A 15,279-nucleotide genomic window follows, 5' to 3' on the forward strand; every position below is an offset into this window, starting at 1 on the left:
GTTATGGAAGGTGAGGGGTGGAAATGCATGGGGACACAGGTTGTCTTATTATACAGATAAAGTCCCCCAGGTAATCTCTTGGAGCTGCCTTCAGAATAACAGATGAAAAGTCTGTCTGTGCATGGTGATGACTCCCAGTCTCTTCTCTGGTGGTTAATCTTTCCTGGTTATCTTTCCTGGATTCCAAAGAAGGGGGTCTTAAGACAACTGCATTTCTTTGGGAAAGAAGCTTAGTTAGATAAGGAAATTCCAAAGAGTCCCACCCATTACTTTGGGGAAGAGGATCTGAGAGACAAGGAGGTGGGAGAAGGTCAGAAACAGCCCTTGGTTCTGAAGCTTATTTCCAAGGCCTTTTAAAGCACTCAGCATGCCAGAGTGCCATATTTTGGGGAATCATCTTCTGCACCCCAACATCACCTCTCTTCTCTCTTAGGAAAAAGAGTCCTTCCTTTCTAAATCTAGCTCTTGTACACGTACTCCATATCCCATTATTTTCTTCTTCTCTGAGACTTTTCCCCACTGAATTATCTCCTCTCTGGCTAGCATCTTCAACATCTAAAGGGTGTATTCTTAAGTCTGTCAAACACCATACACAAAATAAACACCTCTTCTCTTTTGTTTCTCTTTCAATGTATAAAAGTGTCTGCTAATTATTTCATTACCTTTAAATATTTTCCAAGCTCTTCATAGCTTCTATACACCTTTCATCTTGTCAATGTTCCTCCTTAAAAAAGACATTCATGGCCGGGCTCTGTGGCTCACGCCTGTAATCCCAGCACTTTGGGAGGTCGAGGTGGGCGGATCGCCTGAGGTCAGGAGTTCGAGACTAGCCTGACCAACATAGCGAAACCCTGTCTCTACTAAAAAATACAAAAATTAGCTGAGCGTGGTGGCGGGCGCCTATAATCCCAGCTACTCAGGAGGCTGAGGCAGGAGAATTGCTTGAACCCAGGAGGTGAAGGTTGCAGTGAGCCGAGACCACACCACTGCACTCCAACTTGGGCAACAAGAGCGAGCGAGACTCCATCTCAAATAAATAAATAAATAAATAATAAAAAAGACATTCATAATTAAACAAAGTTCAAAATTTAATATGATAGGCATAGACTAGTACTTGCTAACCTCATAGTGCCCATAGAAGATGGTGATATTTGCATAGCATCTGGGGTAAGAAATTTACCCCAGCTTGTGGCAAATGCTGACCTCTAAGAGGCTCTGGATGCCACAGGCTTCTCTTCATTGCCCCAAGGACTAAACACCAGCACTTCAGCACCATTGTAACACATTCTAAGTCCATGGCACATGAGTTGGGAAGCTATGTCGTAGATCTTATTGAGATTATGGCTCATCATACTCTAGAAATTGTTTTTTAATAAATAAGCTATGAATTTTCAATTGCTTTATCATCTATTATTCTATGGACTCCATTGGATTATTTTTTAAAATGCCTTTATGCTTTTATATAAACTACACTCAAACCAGATATCTTTTATGGGAAGAATTAATTTTTAAACTAAGCTTAGAAGTTAATAAATATTTTCCCTGCTACATTTTAATTTGTTTCAACTCTGTTCTCAAACCTGGATGATCATCATCATTGATTTAGAAGTGTCATTTGTGTGTTTTATTTTTATTTTATTTTTCAGAGAGGTCAGATCTCTAAACCTCAACATCAAAGATTCTGATTCACTAAATCTGGTAGGGTGGTAGCAAATCTATATTAAACAACACAAACAGGATATTTACACATGAGTTAAAAAAATTCGAAATTTGACAAAGAGATTTGAAAATATTTTCAAAGTTTCAGAAGCTACTAAAAGATATCTGAACTAGAATACAACTATCAATTATCAGAATTAGAGAGGGGGTAGCAATACTAGTTTAACTAAAGTAAAACCACATGCAGTTTGGAAGTTTATAATGCTCAAAGTTATTAATTCTACAAATAGCAATATGAACAAATTAGAACTATAGCAGTAAACTTCAGAAGAACTAGAAGCAGACACTGTTGGAACTATTCTACAGAGATTAAGTAGTGTCTGGGGAACAGGATAGAGTATATAGGGAGGTGATTCTGGAACGTTTGTTTTTCATTATAATCATGTTTACATTTTTACATTAATCCTTTTTTGTAAACACTTCAATCTCCCTAGATGACTGTGATGATCAATCATATTGGGAAATACCTGAATCAACAAACACTCTCTGTGTTCAAATATTTTCTTCTACATCTGACTGTAAAGCAACAAGCCTCCCATAAATCTATCTTATCCAGCATATATTCTGAAAGCCTGTGCCACCTGCCTGTATAAATTGAAGATGAACTGTGTCTACAGCACATTCACACTGAGCAATTGAAATATTAGTGTTAATATAAAATTATCTGATTGAGACGAGCTGTATTCTAGAAAGCAAGGCATTTACTGATCTTATATACAGATGTTGAGAAAGGGATATAGAGAATAATGGCTATAATATCCATCTTGAGTTTTTAGAGTACAATAATTGTTAACTTTTGAGAATCAATATCTTGACTCCCCTTTGATATTGCACTGAGATGATATTTTCCATAAATCCTCAGACATAAACAGCAGTAGCTAAATATTCTCTTCAGGAATTTGTTGATATATTTTTCATAGTAATGCATTTTTTTATCTTTAAATAATTTTTTAAAATTTCAGTATACACCATAGAATACCACTGAGCCCTAAAAAGGAACAAAATAATGACTTTTGCAGCCACTTGGATGAAGCTGGAGGTCATTATTCTAAGTGAAGTAGTTCATGAATGGAAACCCAAATGTAATGTGTTCTCATTTATAAGTGACAGCTAAGCTATGTGTGGAGGAAGAGGATCAGAAAAAAATAACTAATAGGTACAATGCTTAATACCTGGGTGAGTAAATAATTTGTACAACAAACCCCCATGACACAAGTTTACCTATATGACAAACCTAAACATGTACCCTGAACTTAAAAGTTAAAAAAAGAATTACATATTGATATATATTTTAAACATATCGATCATCTGTTTAGATGTTATATCCAGCAATTGAATTATGTTAAATCTATACATAAGTTTGAGAGACTTAATATCTTTATAATAGTGAGTCTTATTATCCACAGATATGGTAAATCTCTTATTAGGGTTTTTAAAAAATTAATTGATACATAATTGTACATATTTGTGAGGTACCTGTGGTATTTTGATAGATGCATACAATGTGTAATGATCAGATCAGGGTATTTAGGATACTCATCACCTCAAACATTTATCATTTGTTTGTGTTGGAAACATTTTAAACCTTCTACCTATTTAAAAATACACTATATATTGTTGTTAACTATAATCACCCTACTGTGTTACTGAACATTAGGAACTATTCCTTCTATCTAACTGTATGTCATGTACCCATTAATCCATATCTCTTCATACTTCCACACCCAGCCAGTCTTTCCAGCCACCAGTGACTGTCATTCTACTCTTTATCTCCATGAGATCAGCTTTTTTAGCTTCCACATATGAGTAAGAATATAAAATATTTGTCTTTCTGTGCCTGGCTTATTTCACTTAACCACCAAATTACAGGATTTCGTTCATTTTATGGCTTCATAGTATTCCATTGTGTATGTATACCACATTTCCTTTATCCATCCATCCATCCACTGATGGAGACTTAAGTTTGTCTAATTTATCTTAAGATTACTTAAAAGTTTTAACCTATAGTCATTGTATATGTTTTGCTTTATATTTTGAGGTATTTGGTGCTAATTTGTTGCTATTTCACATGATATTATTTTTGTGCTTCTTTCAAAAATAAATTTTAATATAAGGAAACAGAAAATCTAATGAAAGGGAGTGAAAAATAGTATGCTGTGCAAACATTAACCAAAAAAATATTGTGATAGCCTAACAATGCTAAAAATGCTAACAAGAGACGAAGGAAGATTTAAGCAAGACACATTACTAAATATAAAGTTCTGCATTCCATAGCAATAAAGATTTTGGTAAAGATTCAACTACTAAAGGAAGAAATTTAAAAATCAGAAATTTTAGTGAGAGACATGGACATACTTAGCTACTAACCGTTAGAACATCAGACAGAAATATCACTGTGCATATTCAATGTCTCAACAACATAATTAGTGAATTGAACATCATTGAAATGTATGTATTAAGGGACCTCAATATCAGGCAATGTATCCTTTTAAGATGCATTTGGAATATTTATGAAAACTGATGATACGTTGTATTATAAAGAAAATCTCAGCAATTTGAAATAACTTCAATGATTCAGAGTATGTTTGTTAGCTACAATGAAATTAAGACAGACATTTTAAAAAGCCTGACTTCTGTAAAGTTAACAGTTTACTTTCTATAATCCACGGAACAACACAAATATAAAAAAGAAATTATAAAGTGTCTTAAACTGTGTAATATCGTAAGTTTGATATATCAAAACTTGTGACAAGTAGCTAAAGTAGGGCTGAGAGGGAAATTTATACCTTATATGCACATATTACAAAAGACTATAAATGGAAGATGTTGATTAAGGTTCAGTTCAAAAATCTAGGAAAAGGACAGGAAATCACGCTAAAGAAATGAATAAAAATAAAATAAATTATTAGAAATAATTTAAATAAAAATAAATGTTAACAAAATCAACAGAGTAAAAAGTTAGCTTATTTAAATTGATTAATAAAATTGACAGACTTCTAGCATGAATGATCAAGACAAAAAGACAACCTTAATTTATCGGATTCAGGAATGAAGAAGCAAAAAATTTTGCATAGCCTACAAATATTTTTTAAATGTTAATTATTATGAAAAACATAATGTAAAATGTTTCATAATTTGTAAAGTAAGCAACTGAATTGAAAATTCAATTTAAGAAAACTAAAAAGAAAGATAAAATCTGAATATATGATATCTATTAAATAAATTCATTCCATTACTGAAATTTCTTACACACAAAAAACCTGTAGGTCTAGAGAGCTACACTGGTGAATACTTCTATACATTTGGGGTTTCTGGTGGAAAGTCTATTGCAAAGAAACGTAATGTTTTTGAGATCCATGTTAAACGTATTTGTGATTTATATTTACTTTTTAAATTCTCAATAGTTTTCAGTTTTATGTATATGTACATACATACACACACACACACACACACACACACACACACACCACAACTCATGCATCTACTCATCTGTTGATGAACATTTGAGGTTGTTTCTAACTTTTGGTTGTTTTGAATAAGGCTGCCATGTACATTTTTGTACATATCTTTATGTAGACAAATGTTTACATTTTTCTTGGGTAAATACTAAGAGGCAGAATTCTGGATTTATTTAATGTCTGTTTAAGTTTATAAGAAATTGGCAAACTCTTTTCCAAAACAGTTGAACAATTTCACACTCCCTGCCAGCTTTGTATGACAAGTAGAGATGCTCCTGACACTTGATATATTCAGGTGTTTTTGTTTTGTTTTTTCTATTCTATCATGGTTTGTAGTGTCTCATTATGGTGTTAATTTTCATTTCCTTGATTACTAAAAACATTGGATATATTTTCATAAACTTACTGACCAGTCATATATCTCTTCTGTGAGATAGCTCTTCTGATATTTCACTAGTAGTTAATATTTGGTTGTCTGTGTACTATTATTTGCATATGTTATTTACATGTTTTAGATAAAAGTCCTCTGTCAGGCATATGTGTTACCTTGAGCTTGCCATTTCATTTTCTTAATGTCATTAATTTTGTTTTCATTTTGATGAAATATAATCGAAACATTGTTAGTTTTTGGTTCTTTTGCTTTTTTAAAAATATTTTATTTTATTTTTTATTATACTTTAAGCTTTAGGGTACGTGTGCACAGTGTGCAGGTTTGTTACATATGTATACATGTGCCATGTTGGTGTGCTGCACCCATTAACTTGTCATTTAACATTAGGTATATCTCCTAATGCTATCCCTCCCCCCTCCCCCCACCCCACAACAGGCCCTGGTGTGTGATGTTTCCCTTCCTGTGTCCATGTGTTCTCATTGTTCAGTTCCCACCTATGAGTGAGAACATGCGGTGTTTGGTTTTTTTGTCCTTGCGATAGTTTGCTGAGAATGATGGTTTCCAGCTTCATCCATGTTCTAAGAAATCATAAACTTTTCCAAGATATCAAGGATTTTATCAGTTGTTTTTCCAGAAGTTTTATAGTTAGTTTTATGCTCAGGTCTGATTTATTTCAGATTTATTTTGGTGTAGAAATGTGTTAAGAAATGTATAGATTTTCTAAATTTTGTATTTTTTTAAATAATTTGACTCATTCATTTGAAATGTAACTTTAGTGAATGGAATAGCTACATCATCTATTCACTGTTTAACAGAAAGGGGATCACACTTGTAATTCTGTTTTTTAATTGTGTGTCTCTACTTTTTACTCCCTTCTAATTCACAAAAGTTGAAGAAAATCAAAGGAAATACTGAGGTAGTAAGATTGCTGTTTCTGTACATTGAAATCAGTAATTTCTTACTATCTTCCCATTTTTACACTCTTAATAGACATTAACAACATAAGATTGACCTTCTTCACTTAATGATTTATGAGTCTGAAAATGTTATTATTAATAGGTAATAATGTTCTCTTTTACAGATTTGAAAGTCATGACACAAAGAGGCTATTTTACATGCTCAAGGGTATTGGCTAGTAAATGACGGGGTCAGAATTTGAATACAAGCACTTTGACTTTAGAGCCTGTCCATTCAACAACTACTCATTCTGTTTCCCTCAAGGGATGTCAGAGATACTTCCCTGTAGCTCAGAGATGACAAACCGTAGAATTATGGCCACTGCAGCTGATAGATATTCACAACGATCATTGTAAATGTTGTTTCATTTCAATAATATCTGAAAATATGAATGTTTGATGTACAAATCTAGATTTCTTGATAATTACATAAAACATTGAAGTCTGACAATAATAAGATTTCTGTTCATCCCTGACAGAAATTAGTTTCAGGTTATTAGAGGTTACTGTCAGTAGACAGGGATTGTTCTCCCCAAGTTGTCACTCAGCCATTTTTACTTATTTACACTGGGTTCTCTAAGAATTTAAGTTTGCAAGTATTAGCTTAAAAATATTGACTTGAAGATCATTGAAATATTCAAAATACAAAATAGACACTCAAAGTTTTTAATTATTATAAACATAGGTAAAATATTATCATATAGAATACCAGTTACTAGAAAATAAAGATTACTACATGCTAAATTGGGATAAATTATGATTCAGTTAATTGAACCGGAGTTAAATGATCATATATAAACAAGGGATCACTTTCCTACAAAAGGAGAATAACAATACAATTCACCTAAATACCATGTTTTTTCTCTCCCCTGCAGAAACTCATCAAAGAATGGCAGCAGAAAACCATTCTTTTGTGACTAAGTTTATTCTGGTTGGGCTAACAGAGAAGTCAGAGCTCCAGCTGCCCCTCTTCCTCCTGTTCTTAGGAATCTATGTGGTCACAGTGGTGGGCAACCTGGGCATGACCACACTGATTGGGCTCAGTTCTCACCTGCACATCCCTATGTACTATTTCCTCAGCAGTCTGTCCTTCATTGACTTCTGCCATTCCACTGTCATTACCCCTAAGATGCTGGTGAACTTTGTGACAGAGAAGAACATCATCTCCTACCCTGAATGCATGACTCAGCTCTACTTCTTCCTCGTTTTTGCTATTGCAGAGTGTCACATGTTGGCTGCAATGGCATATGACCGCTACGTGGCCATCTGTAGCCCCTTGCTGTACAGCATCATCATATCCAATAAGGCTTGCTTTTCTCTGATTTTAGGGGTGTATGTAATAGGCCTGATTTGTGCGTCAGCTCATATAGGCTGTATGTTTAGGGTTCAATTCTGCAAATTTGATGTGATCAACCATTATTTCTGTGATCTTATTTCTATCTTGAAGCTCTCCTGTTCTAGTACTTACATTAATGAGTTACTGATTTTAATCTTTAGTGGAATTAACATCCTTGTCCCCAGCCTGACCATCCTCAGCTCTTACATCTTCATCATTGCCAGCATCCTCCGCATTCGCTACACTGAGGGCAGGTCCAAAGCCTTCAGCACTTGCAGCTCCCACATCTTGGCTGTTTCTGTTTTCTTTGGGTCTGCAGCATTCTTGTACCTGCAGCCATCATCTGTCAGCTCCATGGACCAGGGGAAAGTGTCCTCTGTGTTTTATACTATTGTTGTGCCCATGCTGAACCCCCTGATCTACAGCCTGAGGAATAAAGATGTCCACGTTGCCCTGAAGAAAACGCTAGGGAAAAGAACATTCTTATGAACAGAAGTACAATGAAAAAGATTGCATTAGATCTAAGTTTTTGGCTATTATATTGTATGAAATGATGTCTTTCACTTTAGTGCATCTGTCAACATTCTTTCTAATTTGGGGGGATTTTACTGACGTTATGTTTTACGCACATGGTCTATTTCATGCCATTTCCCTCTCATTTTTTCTCTCATAAGGATTACGAAGACATGATATTTTCTTAGAAGAAATAATAAGGTTGACATAGTGAAATAGTGGCATAACCCGATAATGCCAATTCCATTCCCTTCCCCCTTTTCTTTCATGTAATTGATTAAAACATACTCCTCAACATAATAAAAACACTATCTTCTGGTGATAAAATACTATCATGTGGTGATGACTAGCAATCTGTTTTTTTTCTATCCACTCAAAAACAGCATAAGCCATAGCAATGGTAGGCCTGTAATCTTTAGTGTTTGCACATGTTTAGCCTAGAAAAGCCTATTACACATTATCCCATCCCATATATGTTTCTTCGGGGTTATTTCCTCTCTCTCCTGCTTAAAGGCAAAATCTAATCAGAACTTTAAAATCTGAATCACAGATCCATGTACATGCAGTTAATTGTTCCCAATCTAGTATACCCTTGCTATGCCATCTATTATTCTAGTTTTTAATTGCCTACTCGTTTTTAAATCCTGTACTGGACAGTAACCTCCATGAAAGAAATCCCTTGGACATATGGTTCACTGCTACATCTCCAATTCATAGTTGAGTGCCTGCTACATATTAGGCCTTTGAATTTTTTTTTTTTTTTTGAGATGGAGTCTCGCTTTCTCACTAGGTTGGAGTGCAGTGGCACAATCTTAGCTCACTGCAACCTCTGCCTTCCGGGTTCAAGCAATTCTCCTGCCTCAGCCTCCCAAGTAGCTGGGACTACAGGAGCACACCACCACGCCCAGCTAATTTTTGTATTTTTAGTAGAGATGGGGTTTCACCATGTTGGCCAGGCTGGTCTCGATCTCTTGACCTCACGATCTGCCCGCCTTAGCCTCCCCAAGTGCTGGGATTACAGGCGTGAGCCACCACACCCGACCAATAAATTTTTAATATTTATTTCCTCCCCATAAGATATTTATATGAAAACAAGTACATATCCAACACAGTTGTCACTCATTAACCACTTCAAGTACTACATACAGCATTTGTTTGTTTGTTTTTTGTTCAAATTGGTTATGTTTAAGTTTGAAGAATTCTTTAAGGATCTGTAAGATACCTGGTAACATCTTTAGCTGTTTCTATACAAGGAGTTTGAACTATTAGCCTTGACTTCCTTATGTGGTAAATCGCACACAGATATGATAACTTGCATGTACCTGATTTTGTAAGTCTTTAAATCCTGTTGACAACCAAGGAGTCCCTGAAACAAATCTAATTTATTCTTAAATTTAAGTAGGCAGCATAAGAAACTCAAGTATTTTAAAACAGATTTGAAATCTAATACGACAACATGACAAATTACGTGGTAGAGTGATGTCTGGGGCCCAAATAACACAGTCTAGACCATCATTCCCAGGACAGAAAATAACTTCACCCATGCTGGCGTAGGGGGAATTATTCTGCTGTTTAGACTTACAGAGAAATGGCATTAAATATTTAAGCATAGAAGTCTTGGTTACTGTTTCCAGTTGATCCATTTTAGTCACCCTTTGTTTTTCATTTTCTTTTCTTCTTTTTTTTTTGTTTTGTTTTGTTTTGGTTGTTTCTCTGCTTGACGGTCAGCTCATGTAGGCTGCTTTATGCATAAAATTATTTATAGCCCTCTGCTTATACAGTTTGTAATTCATCTAAGCCTTTAGCTGGAGGGAAGGTAGGAGAGTAAGCTACAGCTGTAAAGGGCTGTTTCCTGGAAAATCTAAAAACACATTACACTAATCATATCAAATAGAGCTGGTCAGGGTCTCCGTCAGTCATGGACTCTATTGTTTTGAGCCAACACAAATGCTAGCGTGAATGTATTTCTTCCACTTATGGCTGATTTCTGTAAGCTAAACCAAACTATTGGCTTATTTGGTATTGCCTGTGTACCTCAGGGTAATCAACACAACATAAACGTATGCCAGAATCAGACCTACAAAAATATACTTGTAAAGGCTAGAAATGTCATTTCTTCAGAGAACTCATCTTTGAAACTGCAGCTAAATTATACACTATCCCTCTCTTCTTGCTCTCAGATGCTGGCTACTTTTCTTCTCAGCACGTATGGCTTATGATAATAATATGATACTTAAATGCTTATTCTTTTAATCTTTCTCTGTTGAGTTGACTTAAGCTCTAATAAGACATAGAGTAGACACTCAAATAATATTGATTGAAAATAGTACCAGACACCTCAGACATCCCATGTCAGATCCTCTGCCTACCTCTCATTTCCGTCTCGTACACATCTGTTAGTTCTGTGCAAGCTCAAACTCAACTTGCATTAACAGAATTCCACTTTAAATATCCACGATGAAACTTTTTTCATATTTTAAAATTAATGTTATTTTTAGGACAGTTTTAAATTTATCAAAAACTTTTTATGATAATACAGAGTTCCCTTGCCCTGTATAATTTTTCCTATTACTAACATCATATATTAATATGCTACATTAGTTACAATGAATGAGTCATTGAAACATTATTAAATAGCATCTATATTCTTTTGTTTATTTACTTGTTTAATTGGAACAAATATATTATTTGTGGTGTACAACACTGATGCTTTGATATATGCATACATCGTGGAATGACTAAATCAAGCTAATTAACATATCCATTGCCTCACAAATTTATTATTTTTTTGTGGTGAGAACATTTAAAATCTACTCTCTTAGCAATTTTCAAGTATACGATATACTGTTATTAGATATACTTGCCTTTGTTGTACAATAAGTCTACTGAACTTATTCCTCCTAACTGAAATTTTGTATCTTTTGACCAACATCTCCCCAGTTGCCATCCCCTCCCGCAAACCCTGGTAACCACCATTTTACGCGCTGCTTTGATCTACTTTTTAGATTCCACACATAAGTGAGATCATGCAGTGTTTGTTTTTCTGTGCTTGGCTTATTTCATTTAACAAAATATCCTCCAGATTCATCCATGTTTTAGCAGATGACAAGATTTTTTTTTAAGTCTGAGTAGTATTCCATTATGAATATACACCTCATTTTCTTTATCCATTAATGTGTTGATGGACACTTATATTGATTACATAACTTGGCTACTGTGAGTAATGCTACAATAAACATGGGAGTGCACATATCTCATCAACATACTGATTTCATTTCCTTGAGATATATAACCAGTAGTGGGATTGTTGGATCACATGGAAGTTCTATTTTTTAATTTTTGAGGAAACCATACTGTTTTAAATAATAGCTGTGTGAATTTGTATTCCCGCCACCAGTGTGCAAGGGCTTTCTGTTCACATCCTAGCCAACCCATGTTATATCTTGTCTTCTTGATAATACCTATCCTAATAGCTATGAGGTGATACCTCATTGTGGTTTTAATTTGTGTTTTTCTGATGAATAGTGATGTCAACTATCTTCATTTACCTGTTGGCCATTTGTAGGTCTTCTTTGGAAAAATGTCTATTTGGGCCTATTTTTAGGTTGGTTTATTTTTTTCTTGCTATTGAGTTGACTTTTTAATATACTTTGGATATCAATCCCTTATCAGATGTATGGCTGCAAATATTTTCTTTTATGCCATAGGTTATCTCTTCACACTGTTAATTATTTCCTTTTCTGCACATAAGCTTCTTAGTTTGATGTACCCTCATCTATCTATTTTTGCTTTTCTTTCCTGTGCTTTTGGAGTTCAATCTAAAAGGTCTTTGCTCAAACCAATATCAAGAAGATTTCCCTAATGTTTTTCTCTAGTAGTTTTATATTTTCAAATCTTATACTTTATGTTTTTAATCCATTTTGAGTTCTTTACTTTTGTACATAGTGTGAAATAAGGCCAATTTTTATTCTTTTACTTGTGGATATCCAGTTTTTCCAACAGATTTTTGAAGTTTCTGTCCTTCCAATATTGTGTGTTCTTGACACCTTTGTCAAAAATCATTTAACCACAAATGAGTGGATTTATGAAGTTTCATTTTCACCATATTATATCAAAGGTACAACTATCAACTTTAAACACACTTATTACTGTTGATGCCAACCTTGATTTTGTGGTTGAGGTAGTGTTGGTCTGGTTTCTTCACTAAAAAGTTACACTTTTTTTCATATTTTCTATACTCTCTGGAAGAAAGTCAGTATGCATGGCTTACACTTAAAGAGTGGATGGTTATGTTTCACTTTATTTAGGGTGAAGTATCTTCATAAATTATTCAGAATTCTTCTTTGTGAGATTTTTCTCTTTTCTCATTTATTTATTTGTCCAATCATGTATTTATGTTACCAGTGTGGACTCATGGATATTACTATATATATTGGGTTATAATTCAATAATACTTTATTTGCTGCTCAAATTGTTCTAACATTGTCATCGGAGTTCCTTTAGTTGATTCCTGAATCCCTTTGACAAACTTGCATCAATCATCAACGTAGTGTTTTTTGTTTGCTTTATGATACCTCCCCTACTTCTAGCACTGTAGTATGCCCCAGGTTTATCTTGCATACTTCCTGCCTAGTTTTCGAATCACTTATTTCTCCTATTGCTAACAATAATGAAAGGAAAATCTTGTTAGCAATAGAATAAAATATAGGCTCCTATCGCACCTCATTCACAAAATTACCAAATATGTCTAGGTCTACTTTTGCACTCTCTATTGTTCTGTTTTTTTTCTCTACAATCACCTATAACACACAACCTAATCTGTGGGAAAGGGAGTTTCTGGGATGCCAGATGAGTTGGTCTCCCCTGTGTGAGACACCCATGGGGAGCCACGGGCAGACTATGAGGAGAAAAGTCTCCTTATTGCCTTAATGTCTTTATGCCCCAAGAGCATAACAGCTCTGTGGCATGCCACAGGTTGCTCGGGGAATTAACACTCCCTTGAAGCAGTGGAGTATAATCAAACATCTTGGCTCCTCCTGAAACCTGCTCCCACCCATTTCAGTCCCTAGAAGTTAAAGATCTTAAGTAGTTTAGACACACGCCTTTGCTCAAGGAAATTCACAGAAACCGCCACTGCTATGCATCTTATTGAATGACTCAGGAGTTCTCCTTCACTGATTAATCATTTTCCTCATCCCTTCCTCCCCCTTCCATCTGCCCTAAGAACAAAGAGCTTGTAAACCAATAAATTGGGTGGAGGCCGAGAGCTCAGGGCCCTGAGCAAGCCTCGGAAGCTATGGTCCCCTGGACCCGCCTTTTAAATTATTATTCTGTCTCTTTCTATTCTTCTGTCTCTGCTGGACTTGGGGTACCTGCCAGGTGGTGTGGTGTGTCAACACTAATCTGTGTCATAGTATTTCTCAAAACATTTTAGTTTATATCATATACCTTTGTTCTTTGTCAAGATAGCTTTAGATATTCTAAGGCAATCAAAATTCCATATGATGTCTAAATTTGACAGACTTGCAAGAAAAAGTAGACAAATCCACAAGTATTTTTGGAGATACTTATGCCACTCTCTCAATCACTGATAGAACAAGTAGATAGAAACATTTTAAGAAAGGATTTCAAAAAGCATGATTTATAAAAAATCAAATTGATACTGTAGATTTTATCAAAATTAAAAATTTTTGCTCCTCGTAAGACATTGTTAAGAGATTAAAAACATAAATCTCAGAACATATTTGCAGATCAGGCATCGACTAAAGTCTTGTATTCAGAATATGCAAAAATTCTCAAAACTCAATCATAAGAAAACAACCCATAAAATGAACAAATATTCGAATTCATCACCGTTGTTATAATGATGGCAAATAAACACATGTTAAGATACCACAGTACACCTATTAATTAGAATGACCGACATTAAAAGTATAAGCTGAGGCTGTGCATTGACTGGAACTATCACAATCTGGTAGTATGAATCTAAAATGATACAGCCACTTAAAAAAACAATTTTCCAGTTACTAAAAAATTAAACATATATCCACTGTATTACTCACCCTTTCCATACTAAGTAGTTACTCAGGAGAAATTAAACATATGTTTATACAAAGACTTGTACATTAATATTCACATTAGCTTTATTTGTCAATACTGGAAATGATGCAAGTATTCCTTAATTGAAAATGCTTTGTGGTTTATTCATCCAAATCCATACCACTCAGTAGTAAAAACATTGAACAATTGATACACACGGCAACATGGATAAATCTCAAAATAATCATGCTAAGCAGAAGGAGCCAAATCTGCACCCCACCCCCCAGAAAAAAATACGTCTATATAATTTCATCTTTGTAAAATTCTAGCAAATGCAAATTAATCTATATAGACAGAAAGCAGATGATTCTTTGTGTGAGGACAGGAGTAGGGCATTACAAAGGGGCAGGAAGAAAACATCTGTGGATAGCAGGTATGTTCCTTAGCTTGGTGGTGATAATTTTACATATATTACATACATACATACATATATATATACACACATATGTAAGTGGTGATGTTTTTATATTGTATATATGTATATAAATTTGTATATATATGTGTGTAGCAAGATAGATAACACTTACCAAGTTGTGTATTTTAAATATGTAAATATTGAAGTAAATTCACAGGAGTTGACCACAAACATTCCAATCTAATTCTAGTCTGAAAATTTTCAAAAAGGTCAAACTTTTTAATCTTATAAATACTTAAGATTTTCTTCCACAACAGAACAGATAATAAGGCCTAATTATTTAGTTCATTCTTATAGTACATCCGCATTAACTGATGCTTGCTGAGTGGAAGACACGGCCTCATGACACTCCTGAGAGGAAGACCTAAGAACAGACAGTGCAAATCAGGAAG

The 15,279-nt window shown here is 34.5% G+C and overlaps 1 protein-coding gene and 1 non-coding gene across 2 annotated transcripts in view; both read left to right on the plus strand.

Annotated features, from left to right (window-relative positions):
* OR8G5 (olfactory receptor family 8 subfamily G member 5) overlaps window positions 1-15,279 on the plus strand; it is a 47,470-nt gene that overhangs the window by 15,816 nt on the left and 16,375 nt on the right. The window lies entirely within an intron of this gene.
* LOC134806920 (olfactory receptor 8G5) lies at window positions 7,380-8,706 on the plus strand. The gene has a single exon (XM_063784595.1). The coding sequence runs from the start codon at window positions 7,414-7,416 to the stop codon at window positions 8,347-8,349; it is 936 nt and encodes a 311-aa protein (XP_063640665.1). The 5' UTR covers window positions 7,380-7,413; the 3' UTR covers window positions 8,350-8,706.

Source organism: Pan troglodytes, chromosome 9 (genome assembly GCF_028858775.2).
Source record: "Pan troglodytes isolate AG18354 chromosome 9, NHGRI_mPanTro3-v2.0_pri, whole genome shotgun sequence".
Lineage (NCBI taxonomy): Eukaryota > Metazoa > Chordata > Mammalia > Primates > Hominidae > Pan > Pan troglodytes.

Excerpts from the sequence above, each read along its gene's own strand:
- LOC134806920 (XM_063784595.1), top strand. The coding sequence starts at position 7,414 with ATGGCAGCAGAAAACCATTCTTTTGTGACTAAGTTTATTCTGGTTGGG.